Genomic DNA, 16,938 nt, shown 5'->3' on the forward strand with positions numbered 1-16,938 from the left:
TGTTTTGATTTTGCCACAAACACACCTCATCTCTACAAATCAATAAAGGGGCTTTGAAAAGAAAAGCTCCCTTCTCACACAGATCCTGTCAGTACCACATCATGTGTGCTGTCAAACATCGAGCTTTTCACATTATAAAAATACTCTGTTTTTTCACCAAGACAGAATGCTATTGCCCCAACGAGGAAAATGATTTTGTTTGTTTTGTTGTTGTTGTTCTTTGAGCCGGGGCCTCACGACATAGTCCTGGCCAACCTTGAACTTGCTACACGGGCCAGGCTGGCCTTGGACTCACAGCCTTCCCGCCTCTGTCTCTAAGGAGTGCATCCTTCCTCCTGTGTCCAGCAGAGCACATGTTAAGGCGATGTTCCACTTCATCACCAAAGCACTACATAGATGTCTGAGGTACCTAGAGGGCAAACTTCCTGTTCATTCGTAAGCAATCTTAAAATGTTTATTCAGAGGTCAGTATTTTTTGTTACTCTGAGACACTTTCCTATACACAGCTATACAATTACCGTTTGCCTTCAGGGACAGTAAAAGCTACTTGAAGAAACGCTATGGTATAGATGCTGTATCCTATGTTCACACCATGTCCCCTGACTCAGACACCATCTGGGGTCAGAGGTCCCGGGAAGGCTGTTTTAGTGATCAATGCTATCCTAGTGAGGAGGGAAGATGAACCTCAGGAGACTACCATCAGGCTCCATCCACATCCGACAGTGCACGACACCTCCATGAAGGCTGCTCACCTAGCACCCCTACCCTCCACCAACCTTGACTAAAACTGACTCAGAGGCTGGTGTGGGGTGCACACCTGGGATCCCAAGGCGGGAGGATCCTAAGTTCAAGATAATCCAGGGCAACAGAGTGAGACTCTGAATCAAAAGAAAGAAAAAAGTAACAACTCAAACACAGACACAATTTTCCCTGAGGACACACAGAGCAATTTCCAGATCATGTATATAATGTCAACTGAACAGCCGTACAGAACTGGTGCATCTGGGGCCCCAAATCCAAGGAGACAGGCAGGTGGATGGGCCCTGGGTACGTCCAGGGTCTGAGCCTCAGGCAATGGGTGTCCACATGGGCAGGGCCTTCCTTCCTGTGCCTGAGCCTCCAAGTGAGGGGCCGGGCCGCTTGTTCACCAGCAGGGAGTGGGGCTCATTCTCCCAACCCTTCCAGATAGCACACATCTAATCATGTGACCCTGTTTACAAACTCAACATTTAGGATCAAGGCCTCTGCCGAAGGGCAGATCAGACAGCAATTCTCCTTCTGTTTCTGTAATTCTTCCTGGGTTAATAATTTGGTATCCAATCCTGTTTTCACAGACATACAAACCGCCTGGTTCACACAGTTCGAACTGTGCCCACGGGCAAGTATTTCACAAACAAGACCACAGACTTCAGCCAGATCTCTGAGCTGCTTTTGTCCAGTGTCCACAAAAAGCAGCAGCAGCACGTTCCGCCACCACGAGCCCACAGGACTGGTGCAGCCAAGGGAACAGACAGACTCAGCTACAGACAAAATGGGCCTTTCTAATGCTGACTCTGCATTGAAGCAGAACGTCCCATGCACTATACTCAGCAGTTTAGGCTGCTCAGAGAACCAAGAAATGCTCACACAGTCCAGGGCGGGTCAAAACTGGCCATATCCAGCTGGAGTAAAGCCTGAGATCCTCACCCCATGCCTTTCCCAGCTCATTCTCAAGACCTCCGGTTCCTCCAGAGTGGACCAGCGCCAGGTCTAGTTTCCCAGGAGATTCCAGTACACAGAACGACGCCCGAGTCACTGGCTGCTTTACAGATCCTGAACGGACCCTGCACTGGCCCACCACTGTGGGCAGGGGTTCATGGGCTGCATGCGCACCCTCACCAACGCTGCCCCAGAGGTTCACCCCACTACCTGGGCCCCAAGCCGGAGAGCACAGCTGAGAAGTGTCTGCAGGACAAGGGGACACATGGCCACTTTGCTGCTCCAAGTGGGGCACTCTGGAAAGACGCTTCAGGCCAGACACAGACCAGCACGAGGCTGGGACAGAGACCCGCAGACCTCGGGCACCATCAGCCTGGCACCACTGAAGCTCCCCATGCAGCAGCCGAAGTGCTGGAAATAACAGCATCCGCTCGCAAATGTCTTCCAAGACCCTGACTGCCTCCAAGAGGACTAGCACGCAACAGGCACTGAGGTCCCCTCCACAGAGGCTGCGGACCCCAAGCCGATGGCGGTCCTCACGCACGGTGCCATAAACTCACTTCGGAGGCATGGCACGGCTCCTTCTCAATTTCCTTCCAGGAAGTCGACTTTTTCTGCTGCGCCGTCAGTTCTACCAAGACTGAAGTTAGAATAAAAGTTAATTTAACTTTACATCACACTGTACTTTAACCTATTCCACTTAAAAATACAGCTACCATGCCAGGGGAGTGTCAGGGTACTCCAGCTACTCACTGAGCCTCCTCTCCTGTGAAAGGGAAAGGGCCACTGAGTGCCACAGGGTCACCGGCGGTTAATAGAGGACAGGACTGTGAGGAGATCTGGAAAGCCAAAAAGAAAGAAAAGAAAAAGCCTCGGCTAAAATACTAGAAAATTCCATCAGCTATGCTTGAGTAATATGAAAGTACTTGGCAATTTTCCTCAAAGCTGATAACCTAGAAACCATTTAAATAATGGAAGCAGGAAAAACGTGTGCAGTGGGTGAGGCTGCCCCTGCTCAGCCTGGAGCCATCCCAGCTGTGGGTCATGCGGGAGCCCGGGTTACCTGTGCGCCAAACGTCCCCTCAGAGCTGGGGGACAGCACCCGCCCGGGGCTGGGGGCAGAAGGCAGCGCAGAGGACAAGCAGGGAGGGGCCAGCGTGTCCGTGTCACCACCTGACTCGTGCCTTCAGATGGGGAGGGCTGGGGGAGACACAGCTGCCTGCCAACATGGGAAGCAGCTCCATGGCCCTAAAACACACGGACTGAAAACACCAGGACCTCAGGCACCTGCACATTCCAGGCCCGGTCACAGCTCAGAGGCAGCCTGCCCAGCACCAAAAACATCCAAGCAGTGAGAAATGGGATAAAATACCTGATTTGGGAAGCATTAGCTCATCTTGAGGCAAAAGGTCTGCAAATGCTGACTGAAAGCCTGTGCATGGTCTCTCTGCTTTCTCTAAACCCAAATTCGTTCAGTCTCTATGATTGTATGACAGTATTAGAGAATCATAAGTAAAACTAGGAAATAATGTATAATGTGATTTTCTTTCTTTGGGGAGGGGTGTTTTGTTTTTTCAGCTGAGGACTGAAATGAAGGCCTTTACACTGAGCTAAACTGCGTGGGCTGGGCCCAACTTGCAACCCTCCTGCTTCAGCCTCCACAGTGCTGGGACTGAAAGTATGAGCCACCACCCTCATCTTTCTTTTTTTTGGTACCAGGGATCGAACTTGGGTCCTTGTGCTTGTGCAGCAGGTGACGAAACCACTGAGCTAAATCCCCAGGCTGATCTTTAACACAATGTGATTTTTATGTACTAAAAAACTACCAGGCACAGTTGGCCATTTAAAGTTCTCTACCTCAATCACAGTGTCTCTCTGGGGTCCTACAGTCCAGGAAAGATGGAGGCACCGATGGCTTAAGAAGCAGGGCCTTCTTCTCCCCCAGGGAACCTCACCACTTCCAGCCAGGAACAGTCCTGTGCTGGCCCACTCCGCAGGTCCCTGCCTGGTGCCCTACATACACAGCCATACCCCGTGGGCCTGTCCTGCCCTCCCACGGCCCTGCTGGCCCTGGTGGCCTTGCTATCCTGGACCCATGGCCACAGGAGCTCCCAGAGGCTTGAGCTGCACTCCAGGGCTGGGAACCGCTTTCCCCAAGGGACCAAATCCAGGGCCAGGGCCCAAAGTGCTGTGGGACCACAGAGGGTGTGGCACCCAAGGCACGGACCTGCCCGTTCCCTGGCCACTGGTCCTTGTCCCTGGCGTCAGGCCCTTTACCCTCTCAGACACCACCGCCCTATCGCTGATGAGGCTGCAACAGACACGACCGGGTGAGAGGACAGAGCGGGAACTCCCCAGACGCCTACTGGTGGAAACCACAGTGCTCACGCAAGTAACAATGGGAAGCACAACGATGTCTTCACGGGTGAGCAGCGCTGTTTTCAAATCTACAGCAGGCCGTGACCAGCCTGCCACAGCGCCAGGCACCCCACCCGCTCGCCCTGGACCGCCCAGAGCACAGCCTCAGGGCCTCGGCTGGTGTGAAAGCCACCCAAGCTCACAGACGGCAGCCAGCAGTCTCCGAAGGAGCCCCAGTCTGTGAAGCTCGGCCACACCTGCCTGCATGCCTCAGAGGCCACGGCTTGGGAAGGCCCTCTCCCTCACCAAACCCGCCAGGTTCAGTCACTAAAGCGGATTCGAAGTCTTGCTGTCCTTTAAAAACGCAGCCACTATGGATAAATGAACGCCCAGGATCAGCCTCCTCTGCAGAGGTTAACTGTCGCCCCCAGAAAACATTACCAAGACCCGTTTTTTATTTTAATTTTGTTTTGAGACAGGGTCTCCCCAAATTTCTGTGTTACCCTCGCTAAGGCTGAACTTGTGATTCTCCTGCCTCGGCCTCCCAGAGTGCTGGGATGACCAGTACCCAGCCCTAAATCCATTTTTTAAAGCAAGAATCAGATTGAACTTTCTGTTTTCTTGTGATTTTTTTCCCCCTCAAAATTTCTGTTTAGTTAAGAGTCCAACTCTTTCGGTGGTCCAAGTCATGAAAGGACGAGACCACTGGCTGGGGGCTTGGGCTAAGACCCTGCTGCCTGTGTGGCTGGATGGGGCAGGACATCGAGGCAGGGGTTGGAAGGCGACCTGTGCAGTCCTCGCTCCCTTGGCACACAGCAGTTACCACACTGCCTTCAGGGCTTACGAAACATTCCACACATACCATCCCTAAAATGTCACAACTCTACAAAGTTAAGGGGGAGCATCATCAACGTTTTATAGGTAAGAAAGACAGTTATGAGAGAAAAAATCATTTACTCAAAACTGCACAGTTAAACTGCACGTGGTCCCTGTAATCCCAGCACTGAGGAGGCTGAGGCAGGAGGAGGACCAGCTGAACTGCTCAGTGACACCCTGTCTCAAAAAACAGTGAAAGAAAAAAAACGCACAGCTCAAAAGTTATACGCCCAGAAATCACAAGATGAAAGGTGTATATTCCGACTCAAGCCAAAGCCCACGCCTTCATAGCATGTCAGAGAGGCCACCAAAACCCCCAGCAATAGAAAGTAAGTTCCTACTACTTTCAGAACTAACGTGAAAAAAAATCTCTACTTTCAAAATTGAAAAGAAGTACAAAAGCAAAGTGATTGCAACAAAGGATATTTTTGCTTTCTCGCTTAGCTGCATTTTACTCAAAACAACAGTTAAAATTTACTAAAACAAACACCGATCTGCTGCTGAATTATGGAACTACAAATGCAATTCCCTAAGCCCTTTTTTCAGGCACCACTGTGAACGGTGCCCCTGACGCCAGCCCAAGGCGATATCATGCGCGTCACCTCCCCAACTGCGCCGAGAGGACACAGGCCTGTGGAGGAGGTGCCTGCAGTCCCACAGCTGGAATTCGGAATAGAACTGCTGAAATTACCAGCAACACCAATTACTTGTCCACGACAAGCTTTTTTCTCCCCATCTTTGTGAACCTCACAAAACATGTCCCCTCGTCCCGTTCCCCTCCGCAGCCCGACGCACTGATGTGTTTCTGATGACACTCAGGCTGGATGCTGAAAAACTGAACTTAAATTAACTCTTCCCCAGAGCGCTGGGCCCTAACCAGCTCAATCCCATCATGAGGCCATAGGAACTGCCTCCAACTTTGGCCAACGTCTGGGTCACACACCCGACGGGACAAGCCTGATGGTCCCTCCCCACTCCTCCCCAGCAAGCTCTCTGAACCGAGCGGGAAACAGAGCCCAGGGGCAGAGGGATGGGGCAGTTCTCTTACCTCCTCTTCGGTGCATTGCGAGCATCCCAATTTACCTGTAATAAAAATACAAAGAGTCACTTTCAGAGAAGCACAGCAGTTTTGTTCACTGATGACTGTATCCATGCTCTGGCCCACTTGGGTGATCTATGGAAACATCCGTGAGCAGCAGAGCATCTGCGTAGACCCGAGCCAATACAGAGGGCCAGAGGAAAAGCACAAAGGAAACAGAAGAGCATGATCAGCTGTGAGGAGATAAAAATACACACATATTTAATATGTGTACATTCCAACGAATCAAGAAAAACACTTCTAAAGTTTTGCTTTCTCTTTTGAATGCCTTAAAATGCTTTAAAGCATTTAAAATATTCCTTAGGAAACCTCAAAGCCTTGGGTTTGGCCCCAAATCGATTTCCATTTTAAAGATACAGTGATCATTTCAGTGAAATCAGAAATGTTCCCATACAATAAAACCATATGATTAATTCAGCAATCTCCCCGACAGAGGGTTACCTAAACAATAACTAGGATGGACCAGCACCTGGCAAGCATTCCCCTCACCCCCAACACACGCACAGCCACCCACTTCTCCCAGGTTGTGACTAAAACATACTCAGACGAAAGTGGCTATCTGAAAGGAGATCAGTTATTAGGCAGCTTCAGCAGAAAGAACAGATAGCGGCTCACTGCTGGGCACCAGGAAATGTGCGCTGCCCGCTTGGCCCTCGAACTGTTTTACCTGTCTGCTGCTCTCCTCTGTAACCTGGCAGGAATTCACACTGCAGTCTGCAGCGATGCCGGCAGGGGACGGTGCTCCTGTGTCACCCCCATCTTAAAATGACAACAAAACCGACACCCACACTTTCTCATCACCTCATGATCCTCACATACGACACGGGCTGAAACTGAGGCCAAAAAACAGGGAGCCCTGGGTGCTGTGAATCGCAAAGGTCATATAAGCAACAAATACCTAACGTGATTGTAAACAGAAAATAAGCTTAGCTCAACGGCTGTTCCAGAGCGGGCTGTGACAACATACGCATGTTATCTACATATTTACTTGCTGCATGAAGTGAGCAGTACAGGACTGTCCCCAGCACAGCACGCGCGCACACACACACACACACACACACACGCACACACACGCGACCGCTCAGCACTCACACCCCGGCAGGTGACAAGTGACGCGGGGGGGGGGGGTACTGTGGGCCAGCCACCTCCTGGGTGTCCCCTTTGCCTGAGGTGACAGACTTCAGGATGTGTTCCTAAGGCAGAGAGGACGGCTTCGAGGGACCTGCGGTGGCGCTGGGGAGCCCCGACAGCACTCCGCACCAGGCAGCTCAGGGGAGAACACACAAGGCCACCCGCTTCCTGGCTCTCCCTGCCCAGGACAGGCCAAGCCCAGCACCACAGTGGAGTCAGCACCCGGGACAGTGGCCAGCCAGGGCGAGGACGGGCCCAGAACACGACAAAGCCCAAAGTATCGGGCACCAAAAGCTACTCAGGTGCTAAGGAAGGAAGACAGAGTCCAGGGCCTCTGGTGTCCATGAGGCAAGATCCCGCTCCATGGTCACAAAAGCAGAAACGCTGCCCTGCAGGAATCCCAAGAGGCCGGCGAGGCTGGCACTGCCCCTGGCCATCGAAGAGACCTGGGGAGCACTGTGCCTGCACTCCCACACCATCCTGTGCTGCGCTGCCCGACACTGAACCAGGATCTGGGAATCCCCACCCTATGACGGCAGTCGGGACTCAGGAGGACCCTGCCCACCCACCTGTCCTGCAGCAGGGCCAGTGTGGGGATGGCCTCCGACAGCACAGGGTGGGTGGGGTGTCATGTGATAGCGCCCGTGTCTCCTCGAGGGCTGGCACCACTCTACAGAACCAGACCCAGGAGCCCTGGACCCGGAAACCCTCAGCTCACTGCTGCGGCGTCACCAAGCCAGAGTGTCAACACGAGTCTGTTCTGCCAACCACACAACCAGCAGGTCGAGTTCAGAAGGTCAGATTAACCAGGTAAGGGTGTAAAATGAAGTATCTGAAATGCTACTTAAACATTAAGTTCTCAAAACATTTCAAAGTTCTCAAAGAGCACCGACAAGCCAGGAGTGGTGGTCATGCCTGTGATCCCAGCACTTGGGAGGCTTCGGCAGGGGATTCCACCAGTTTGAGGCCAGCCTCAGCCTGGATGGTCCACAGTGAGACCCTGTCTCACAAAAACAGGAAAAAAAAAGTACCTCTATGCTAGGAAGAGGTGACGTGCACAGGCAGCCAGAAGCTCATGCAGTGTTTCCCAAATGGGCAGAGCAGTTTAACCAGGCTGAGAATCGTGGACAGGACCCAGGGCCAGTGGCCCACTCTACTAAGGAGGCTGAGGCAGGAGGATAGCAAGTTCCAGGCCAGCCTGGGCAATATTGCAAGATTCTTTATCTCAAAATGAAAAATAAAGGTTAGCATGTATCTTACCAAGCTGTGCAAGACCCTGGGTTCATGCCCCGGAACTGCAGCAAAAACAAAACAACAAACAGAAAACTTTTTACCATCTTTTTAACTCGTTGTAAAAGATCTGATTGCTCTTAAGATTCGCTGGAGGGGGAGCCAGTGTCTTCCTGCAACAGATGGAGACGCGCTCGAGCCCTGTAAAATGGGCCTGTCCTTAGCTACCCGACCTTTCAGGGTCCCCGCCAGAGGAAGGAACAGGGCGTGGAGCCAGGGCACTGCAGAGAGGGGACCGGAGCTCAGGACTGGAAGGGTGAGCTCGGCGCCTTCCCGGGTGCCCCCAGGCCCAGCGTGGCCAACAGGCTTGCTCGGCCTCTCAGACCTGTTCTCACCTTCTGGCTGCCCCACCTCAACGCCATCATTTTACACTGCTCTGACGCCAGAGGCCATGGTGATCTGTTCTAAACACTAAGGCAGGACCACAGAGCAGCCATGGTGGCAGGACCCCGGCCACCTCCCACTCGGCCCCTGGATGCGTCCATGCAGCCACACACTCCGGAAGGGGCCACAGAGCAGGGCTGTGTCCAGACGCCAGGCCTGTGCCTGGTGCTGCTGCCCGGGCGGGAGGCTGCTGCTCTCCACTCCTCTGTGCGGTGGACAGTAAAGGCTGCCCCTGCTGGTGGGAGGGCAGTGAGCATCTGAGGTGAATGTGAGCGCCCTCCAGGGGGTGCGGGAATCTCCTCCAGACCCAAGGGCGCTCAGTGCCTGCCACTGGGCCTCTGGGACTGGGTGTAAGGAACAGGCCTCACCCGGACGGGCCCCGCACAAAACCCTACCATCTCCACGCATGTGGTAGCTGCGCAGCAGGGCCGGAGTCACACAGCTGCTGGGCTGTCCTCACCACTCTGCGCTGCCCTGCTGCCCTCCCAGTAGCCACGCAGGTCTCCCCCACCCAGGGCTCATCTGCCCTTCACACCCTTCCTCCAAGTGGGCAGCTCCACGAACAACTCTGCCTAGAAGCTTCCCTTGGACCTCTGATAACTTCTACAAGGATTCCAGCCTAATGGGAATTGCTAGCAGCAGTGGAACATTCTGAGCGCCCCTGTCAGAATGCATTTTAAAAAGCAGAAGGCCAGCCAGGCGTGGTGTTGCAGGCCTGTCACCCTAGGACTCTGGGAGGCCGAGGCAAGGAGGTCCCAAGCTTGAGCTGAACCTGGCAACTCAGCAAGACCCTGTCTCAAAGTGAACAGAGAAAGGGCCGGGGTCTTAGCTCAGCGCTGCCTGCCTCGCAAGCGCAGGCTCCCAAGTTTGATCCCTGGTACCAAGAAAAAAAAAAAAAAGAATAGAGGAAGGTGGGCTCACTGTGAAGGCCCTGGGTTGAGTCCCCACTACAGCAAAGAACGAAAATAAAAAGGCAACAGGCACTCGTCCAATGTTCTCCAGGCCTTTCTACAGCTACCTGCCCTTTTAACCACGCCCACAATGCCTGTCAAATTCGAAGAAACTAAATTACCAATGAAACAGCTCACTACTTAATGTTAACCCATACTTGTTTTATGGGGATCCAAACGCATCACGTGCCGGTGTGAAGCCCTGGCCTGAGACCCTCGGGGCAAAGACTTCATTTTTGCAGCAGAGGAGGCTCAATTCCAAGAAGCAAAAGAGTCCTCCAAGGCCAAAGAGCTGTGATAGGTGCCCAGGCTGCTGACCCAACCCAGCCATCCATGGCTCTCTCGGGAGGAGCAGGAAGCAGCGGGGCCCAGCGTGAGCTGAGGACCAGGCGGGGAAACGGGGACATGAGAGTGCGCGGCATCAGACAGAGCAAAGGGAAGCTTCCAAGGGAGCCCCGAGCATTCGGTCACGTTTCTGGGAGCTGGAGCACAATCGCACCGACCGGACCGCGCTAAACCAGGCCTGCAGCCGCACACATTCTCCTCCCGGCATAGCGCGCTCTGAAGGGAGCTGACTCTGACCCCAAACGTGGGAAAGCCCCATGCACCCGTCTGCCCAGAACTGCTTCTCTCAGCTCTGCCCTGCCCTGCCCAGTGCTGCCCAGCTGCAGGCACCTGCACGGCCTGACACAGTACCCTGCCCGGACTCGGACCCACTGCGCCTCTCGCATCTGCACTGCGCCTCCTGCCCAGGACGGTGCAGCCTGCCTGGGTCCCCAGTCCAGGCCCCTCACTGGCTCTCGCCATGGGAACAGGGGCCCTGCAGGACAGCAGCCCTGACTGCGCCCCTGTCACCCCACTGTAGGAGGAAGTTCTGGAGTCCAGGCCTTCTGGCCTGCTCTAGGGCCCTCCACAGAATGTTTTCAGTCTTTAGGACACGTCCTTTTCTTCACAATTTTCCTATGATCTCACCAGACAAACATCATTAAATGTCACACATTTCCACCAAAAAACATGTGCTTCGGTTTCAGGAAAGCTTTCTCAACACATCACAAGTGCCCTCTCTACGTGTGTATTTGTAAGGTCTTGCGTGTTTGTAACTTATGGCCATGTGATTTATGTGTCTGTAACAAGCAGCACAGAGCTCACAGCCCAAACAGGTCTGTGCTCTGGTGCCAGACTCAGCTGGCTGGCAGTGGCTCCAAGGGCAGGTGACAGGTCACCTGGGCCAGTCACAGGACACGGCACCACAGCCCAGCCCAGCCCTGACGGATAAGGCTCTTATCTGCAGCACTTTCTGTAAACCACATCAATCTGGGTTACATTTTCCCCAGAGTTTGTCACCCAAATACTGCTTCAGTTTCTGAAACTCACAAACACACTGAGCTCACAGCTGTACGCAGGAGAGGCCGGCAGGCCTGCAAGTCACGGGAAGACCCCGGCGCTCCGGGACCCACTAGATTACCCCCACCTCGACAGCCAGCAGCATGAGCTATCACCAGGAGGCCGCCGGGGACAGCGGGCAGGTCCTCTCCGCCACAGCCCTGCCATCCACGGCCACCACCTGGCCAATTCTCGTCCTCCTTCGAGGTGTGGACCACAGAACCCATCCGGAGGCCAGGGCGGTGCTTAGGGCGAGATGCCCGTGTACCTCAGGGGCACCACCACTGCACCAGCACAAAGACAGCAAACAGGACAGGCCGTGCTAGTCGCGAAATGCCTCTCTACAGCTAACTTCATAAAAGATACACTCTTATACTTGGGAGTAAAAAATCAAGGGGGGTGTGTGTGTGTGTGCGTGTGTGCACACGTGCACTAGGGGTTGAACCCAGGGCCTGGTGTACAGGTGTCTTCCAATACCGCCCGCCAGCCCTCTAAGTTTTCAAACTACAAACAGAATGAAATGAGCCTGGGACAACTATCATTAAAGAACTTGCGACCATTTCAGCCAGGCACGGTGGTAAATGTCTGAAATCCCAGAACTCTGGGACGCTAAGCAGGAAGATCACAAGTTTGAGCCCAGCCTGGGTGAGTAAGTGACTTAGTGAGACTCTCCCCCCAAACAAAAAATAAAAAGGGATGAGGGTACAGCTCAGTGTGAAGGCCTGGGTTCCAATCTCAGTACTACAAAAAAAAAAAAAGGACTTTGGCTATTTCCCATCAAATGTAATTTTATATATAAGGCAACAAAATAACCAAATGTTCAATCGAAGCTGTGACCTTGCAGATCTCAAATGAAATTTGTCCCAAGAGTTTAGAGGAAAATGTTGTACTTGGAATATTTTTATTATTAATGTAAATAAGCCCTCTTTACTCCCCAAAGAATATAAAGAAGCTAAATCAAATAATTAATGAACATCAAACAAGTCAGAGAAGTAGCAGAGAAGGGAAACCTAAAGAAATACACACACGGGAATCTTGTGAAACTACACATGGTGGCCAGCGCTACCAATTTCCGGATTCTCCATAGGAAACGCGGTGCGCGTTAGATTCACCCTCACAGCCTGCGGTGCAGTAAGACACGACCATGAGCTCACATTCAGGGTTCTTCAGCCTGCAGTCACTTCCCGGGCTCTGAATGTATATTCAGCACTGCTTAGCATTTTCTTATCAGTCTTGCACCGAAGCACCCTGAAAATCTCATCTTTCCACGAAGCACGCCTGTGCGCATGGGAGCTGAGGTCCCCGGGCTGCCGTCCGCCCTCCGCTGGGGAAGCTGGGTGGGGGAGCTTACGGCTGGCCTGAGGCACAGCCGCTGTGCGGAAGCCAGCACCAGAGCGGAGATCCAGACCACTCCCGTGGCCGCTCTGTCCCTCCGCGCTCCACGAGGACAGCGGGGACACTCGCCCTCCTGCCCTGGCCAGCCTTTGAAGCTCTTCCTCCTCCTGGCTCCGCACTACGCAGCCTCCTGACTCCTGCGCCTGGCCCCGTTCCTGTCCACCTCTGCACGCCTGAACTGTTTCCGCAGCTCAGAGCTGAAGACGGATAACCGGCTCGGCTCGTGGGTCCTCGCCCGCTCATCTCCAGCCACAGGGCTCGGTTATCAGCAGGGCGTCTCCCGGCCGGCACCCGCTGCCCACCCAGCCTGGACACTCGGTGGCGGGGAGCGCCTGCTCTGCCTCCCGCACACATCCCTTGCTCGGGGAGTGAGCGGCGGGAGGTGAGCCGGTGTGGGTTCACGCGCAGCACACACAGCACTGGGAGAGACCTGCTGTCCCCGGGTGCTGTCCCGAAGGCCGCCCAGGGTCGCAGCCTTACACTCCACTGGGCACCGCGCTCCTCGACGTCCCTCACTCGGCAGGCAGGGGGGTTCGGCCCTGGGAGCTTCTTGAGGCGTGGGTGTGCTTTATCCCTCTGTATCTGGGAACGTGGCAGAAGCAGAAACTCACTCACAGAATGCCTCTAACTGTACGTTCACTAAAAATGCAGGAAGGTATGGCCGAGACCTAGACCAGGCAGTCTATGAGGTGTTAATAGCATCTACCACTACCTATCAATGACATTCACCTTTCAGAAGTACGAGACACTGTATTAGCTGGGCGTGGTGGCACACACCTGCAAAGCCAGCACTCTGGGAGGCTGTGGCAGGAGAATCAGGCTGGAGCCCAACTGAGGCAACTTAGTGACTCAGTGAGATCCCATTTCAAAAAAAAAAAAATTAAAGAGAACTATGGATATAGCTCAGCACAAAGGCCCTGGGTTAAATCCCCAGGACAGGAAAGAGGGAAAGAAGAAAGAGACTGAGAAAAGGAAGAAAGGAAAGAAAAGAAGACAAGATATTACAGGGCTGGGGATTTAGCTCAGTGGTTTCGCTGTGTGCTGCGCAAGGACCAGAGTTCGATCCCTGGTACCAAACAAAGAAAAGAGCAGCAAAAGATATTACAGAAACTTATTTGATAGGAATTTGGCTGCTTCTTTTTTTTTCTTTGGTACTGGGGATTGAACTCAGGTCCTTGCGCTTGTGAGGCAGGTGGCGGAACCACTGAGCTAAGTCCCCAGCCCTTGGCTTCTAACTATATTGGGGTGGGAGAGAAAATGGGACTACAAGGGGAAAAGATACCAGTCCTAATTTTTTTTAAAAATGTATTAGCACAAATAGTATAAAAAGACCTAAAAGTCACAGTTTTGAGAAGCTAAATATAGGGCCTGATGTCCTATTTTTATTAGGAATATAATCCCTTCAGGCATCTGACACTGGTCAAATTTTTTAGGTAAACTGACAAATAATAATGTATATATTTTGGAGATATAAAGTGACATTGCAACACATATATAACTGTGGAATTACCAAATCAGAGTAATTAGCAGATCCATTACCTCAAATATTTATCATTTCTTTGTGGTAAGAACTCTCAGTACCCTCTTTTAGCTATTTTGAGTGAGTTTTGGGGTTTTTTTCTTTTTTTTTGGTACCAGGGATTGAATTCAGGACCTTGTGCTTACAAGGCAGGTGCCGGAACCTCTGAGCTAAATCCCCGGCCTTCTTTTAGCTACTTTGAAATACACAGTTCAGGGCTGGGGTATCGTTCAGGGCACAGTGTGTGCCTAGCATGCACCAGGCCCTGAGTTCCATTACCAACACAGCAAATGAAAAAATACACATTGGCTATGGTCATCTAAATTTATACTGATGCCCCAGATTTTAATTTTAAAAGTTTGTGAGACATAATCACTTCGGAAAACTTGGCAAAAACAGAGCATCTATTTAATGTCAGACGCACACCGTGAACTAGCAGGCAGGTCCAACACAAAGCTACCTCTGTCCCCCAAGAACCACGCACAGCAGTGCTCCTGGCTGCATAGCTGATGACGCCCCAAACCTGCAGGTCCAAACCTAGATGGCTGAGAGTGTGGAGAAGCTGCACACGCAGAGCGGCTGCAAGCACCAAGGGCGCAGGGCTGCCCAGGCCCTCAACGCTCAGGAGCGTGGTCAGACACAGATGCCCGCAGCATGACACTGGGGACCCAGGCACCTAGTCCCTGCACCCCGGAGCACCCTGCTATGAGCACACATCAGCCATCAGATCACTGATGTGCTGTGCCATGCATCACACCTTCCCATTAAAGTCCGCCTTAAAATGAGGACAAAACAGACACTTTCAGATCAACAACTGAGTGAGCTCACCAGAGAAGACGCCAAAGGTGCCCCACGGCGGACACACCGGGCATTCGCATGCACACCAAGTACACGCAGGCGGGCGGTCTCTCCTCCTTACCCCCAAACACACAGACCAGCATCTGTGCTGCCTCGGGGACTCTAGGTGATCTAGGGGTGACTCAGAGCACACAGGAGCCACACGTTACACACAAATGCCTTGTCCTTTACATGGGGTCCTGGGACCAATCCCCGATGCCAAGGGAGGCTGTCGTCTTTTCTCTGAAAATAGTCTTGGCCTTGTAGATCCCTCAGCAGATCAGGATAACTATACGCGGGACACGATGAACACTAAATTGTATAAAACACTGCATGGTGGAGTTTTACGTCTATGAACTAAAGTTCATGTCAGCAATCAGGTGAGAAGTGAGAGATAAATCAAATGAAAGTGCTGTCCGCCTCTGCACTCACCAGACAGCAGTACAATCCACAATCAGTGTAAGACTTAATAAGTCACCAAAACACACCATAAGACAGCCACTAAAAAGAGAAAAATAAAGGAATGTAATAGTGCAGGAGAGAAAATGAGAAGCAAAGGGTTAGACGGGAGACTTCTGAAACCCAACATCAGTAGTTAGACTTGATGTAAATGAATTCCAATTAAAATTAAAGATTCCTTTTGCCTTTTAAATAAGCTGGTTTAATTCCAGCTGATACAGAATTCAGAGCAGAACAAAGATCAAAGAGCAGACTGTGGCAGCACTGCAGTCTGAGTTTACTTTAAATTCACAGCTGAGGCAGGGATGGCTGGCTGAATAAAAACTAAAGAGCCCATGAGTTACTGTAATTTTCTTTTCTTTTTACAAAATTTTATTCTTAAATGTACAACAGACTCCAAGACAACACTTCACTAGATGCAGCGCCACAAGACATTATGGCAGGGAACCCGGATGTGTGAACAGGAAGGGAACAGGGTCACTATAATCTGGAGCTCCATTTATTTTTTGCCAGATTTCTTTTCTTTGCTTTTGGTACTAGGGATCAAACTCAGGCCCTTGCACTTTCGAGGCAGGCGTGGTGCCACTGAGCTAAATCCCCAGCCCTCTGCCAGATGTCTTAATTGCACCTGTGGCCAGGCCCTTTCCCACCTTCATTTTTAGCTCCTGGAGCTTCTGCTCCTCCATTTGCACCTGTCTGAACGCCCTGTCTTCCGGTCCATCTTCTTGGCTACTTCCTGCCACAGCCCCCACAAGCCCTCCCAGCAACATGGCCACCGCTGCAGCCTCACTGAAGACTTCTATATCAGATAGAAAATAAATCCAAGGTATATTCTGCTTGTAAAAGTCACACCAACACATAGGAATTTAGAAAAGGAGAAAGTACAAGTATAGAAAGAAGGAAAAAAAGAAAAAAGAAAAGAAAAAAAAACCAGAAAAAACAAACACACAAACGTTAAAAACTGTGCTAACAGGCCGGGGATTGAGCTCAGTGGTTCCGGCGCCTGCTGTGCAAGCACAAGGTCCCGAGCTCGATCCCCGGTACAAAACAACAACAACAACAAAAAACTGTGCTAACTATACACACAACCACAGTTACACCCACGAAGAAGAGACACCTCTACAAGTGTGTGTATCTAGTAAGACTGGACAGCCTCAGATACATACAAGCAAAAATTGGCAGAAAAACCCATGGAACAAAGAAGGAATCACAAGGAAAACTGGCAAGACAGCTGAATTCAGTGATAACACAAACGAGGTTACCTACAGTAAAGGAAGCTCAAGGTTACCTGGAGCTGGGGAGGAGGAATAAGGAGGGCCGTGCGAGGTGACTGTTTCTAGAGAGACGGTGGTAATGTTTGTACGTCACTGTGAACGGGACTGACGCCCGTAAATTAAATGGCTAAAATCAATACTTGAATGTCGTTCGTGTCTTACCAACAAATGCAATGGGAAAGTGGTCAAAGAGTCACACAGGAATTCCACGAGAGGACCAGGTGCATCACCACGGGATGGTACTGGACAGGGTCAGCCCTTGGATGGGGCGCGACTGGCACCACA

General features: G+C 51.9%; 1 protein-coding gene across 5 annotated transcripts in view; it reads right to left on the reverse strand.

The window, feature by feature from the left end:
- The window catches only part of Spire1 (spire type actin nucleation factor 1), a 103,583-nt gene that overhangs the window by 79,082 nt on the left and 7,563 nt on the right, over positions 1-16,938 (reverse strand). For all 5 annotated transcript variants that reach the window (XM_021265277.2, XM_021265275.2, XM_021265274.2 and 2 more), the window contains exon 2: positions 5,981-6,015. In XM_021265277.2, coding sequence (XP_021120936.2) covers positions 5,981-6,015 — 35 coding nt within the window. The remainder of the gene's footprint in view (positions 1-5,980; positions 6,016-16,938) is intronic.

The sequence above is a fragment of the Heterocephalus glaber genome, unplaced genomic scaffold (genome assembly GCF_053883595.1).
Source record: "Heterocephalus glaber isolate CG9 unplaced genomic scaffold, H.glaber_assembly_v1.0 deba00000331, whole genome shotgun sequence".
Taxonomy (NCBI): Eukaryota; Metazoa; Chordata; class Mammalia; order Rodentia; family Bathyergidae; genus Heterocephalus; species Heterocephalus glaber.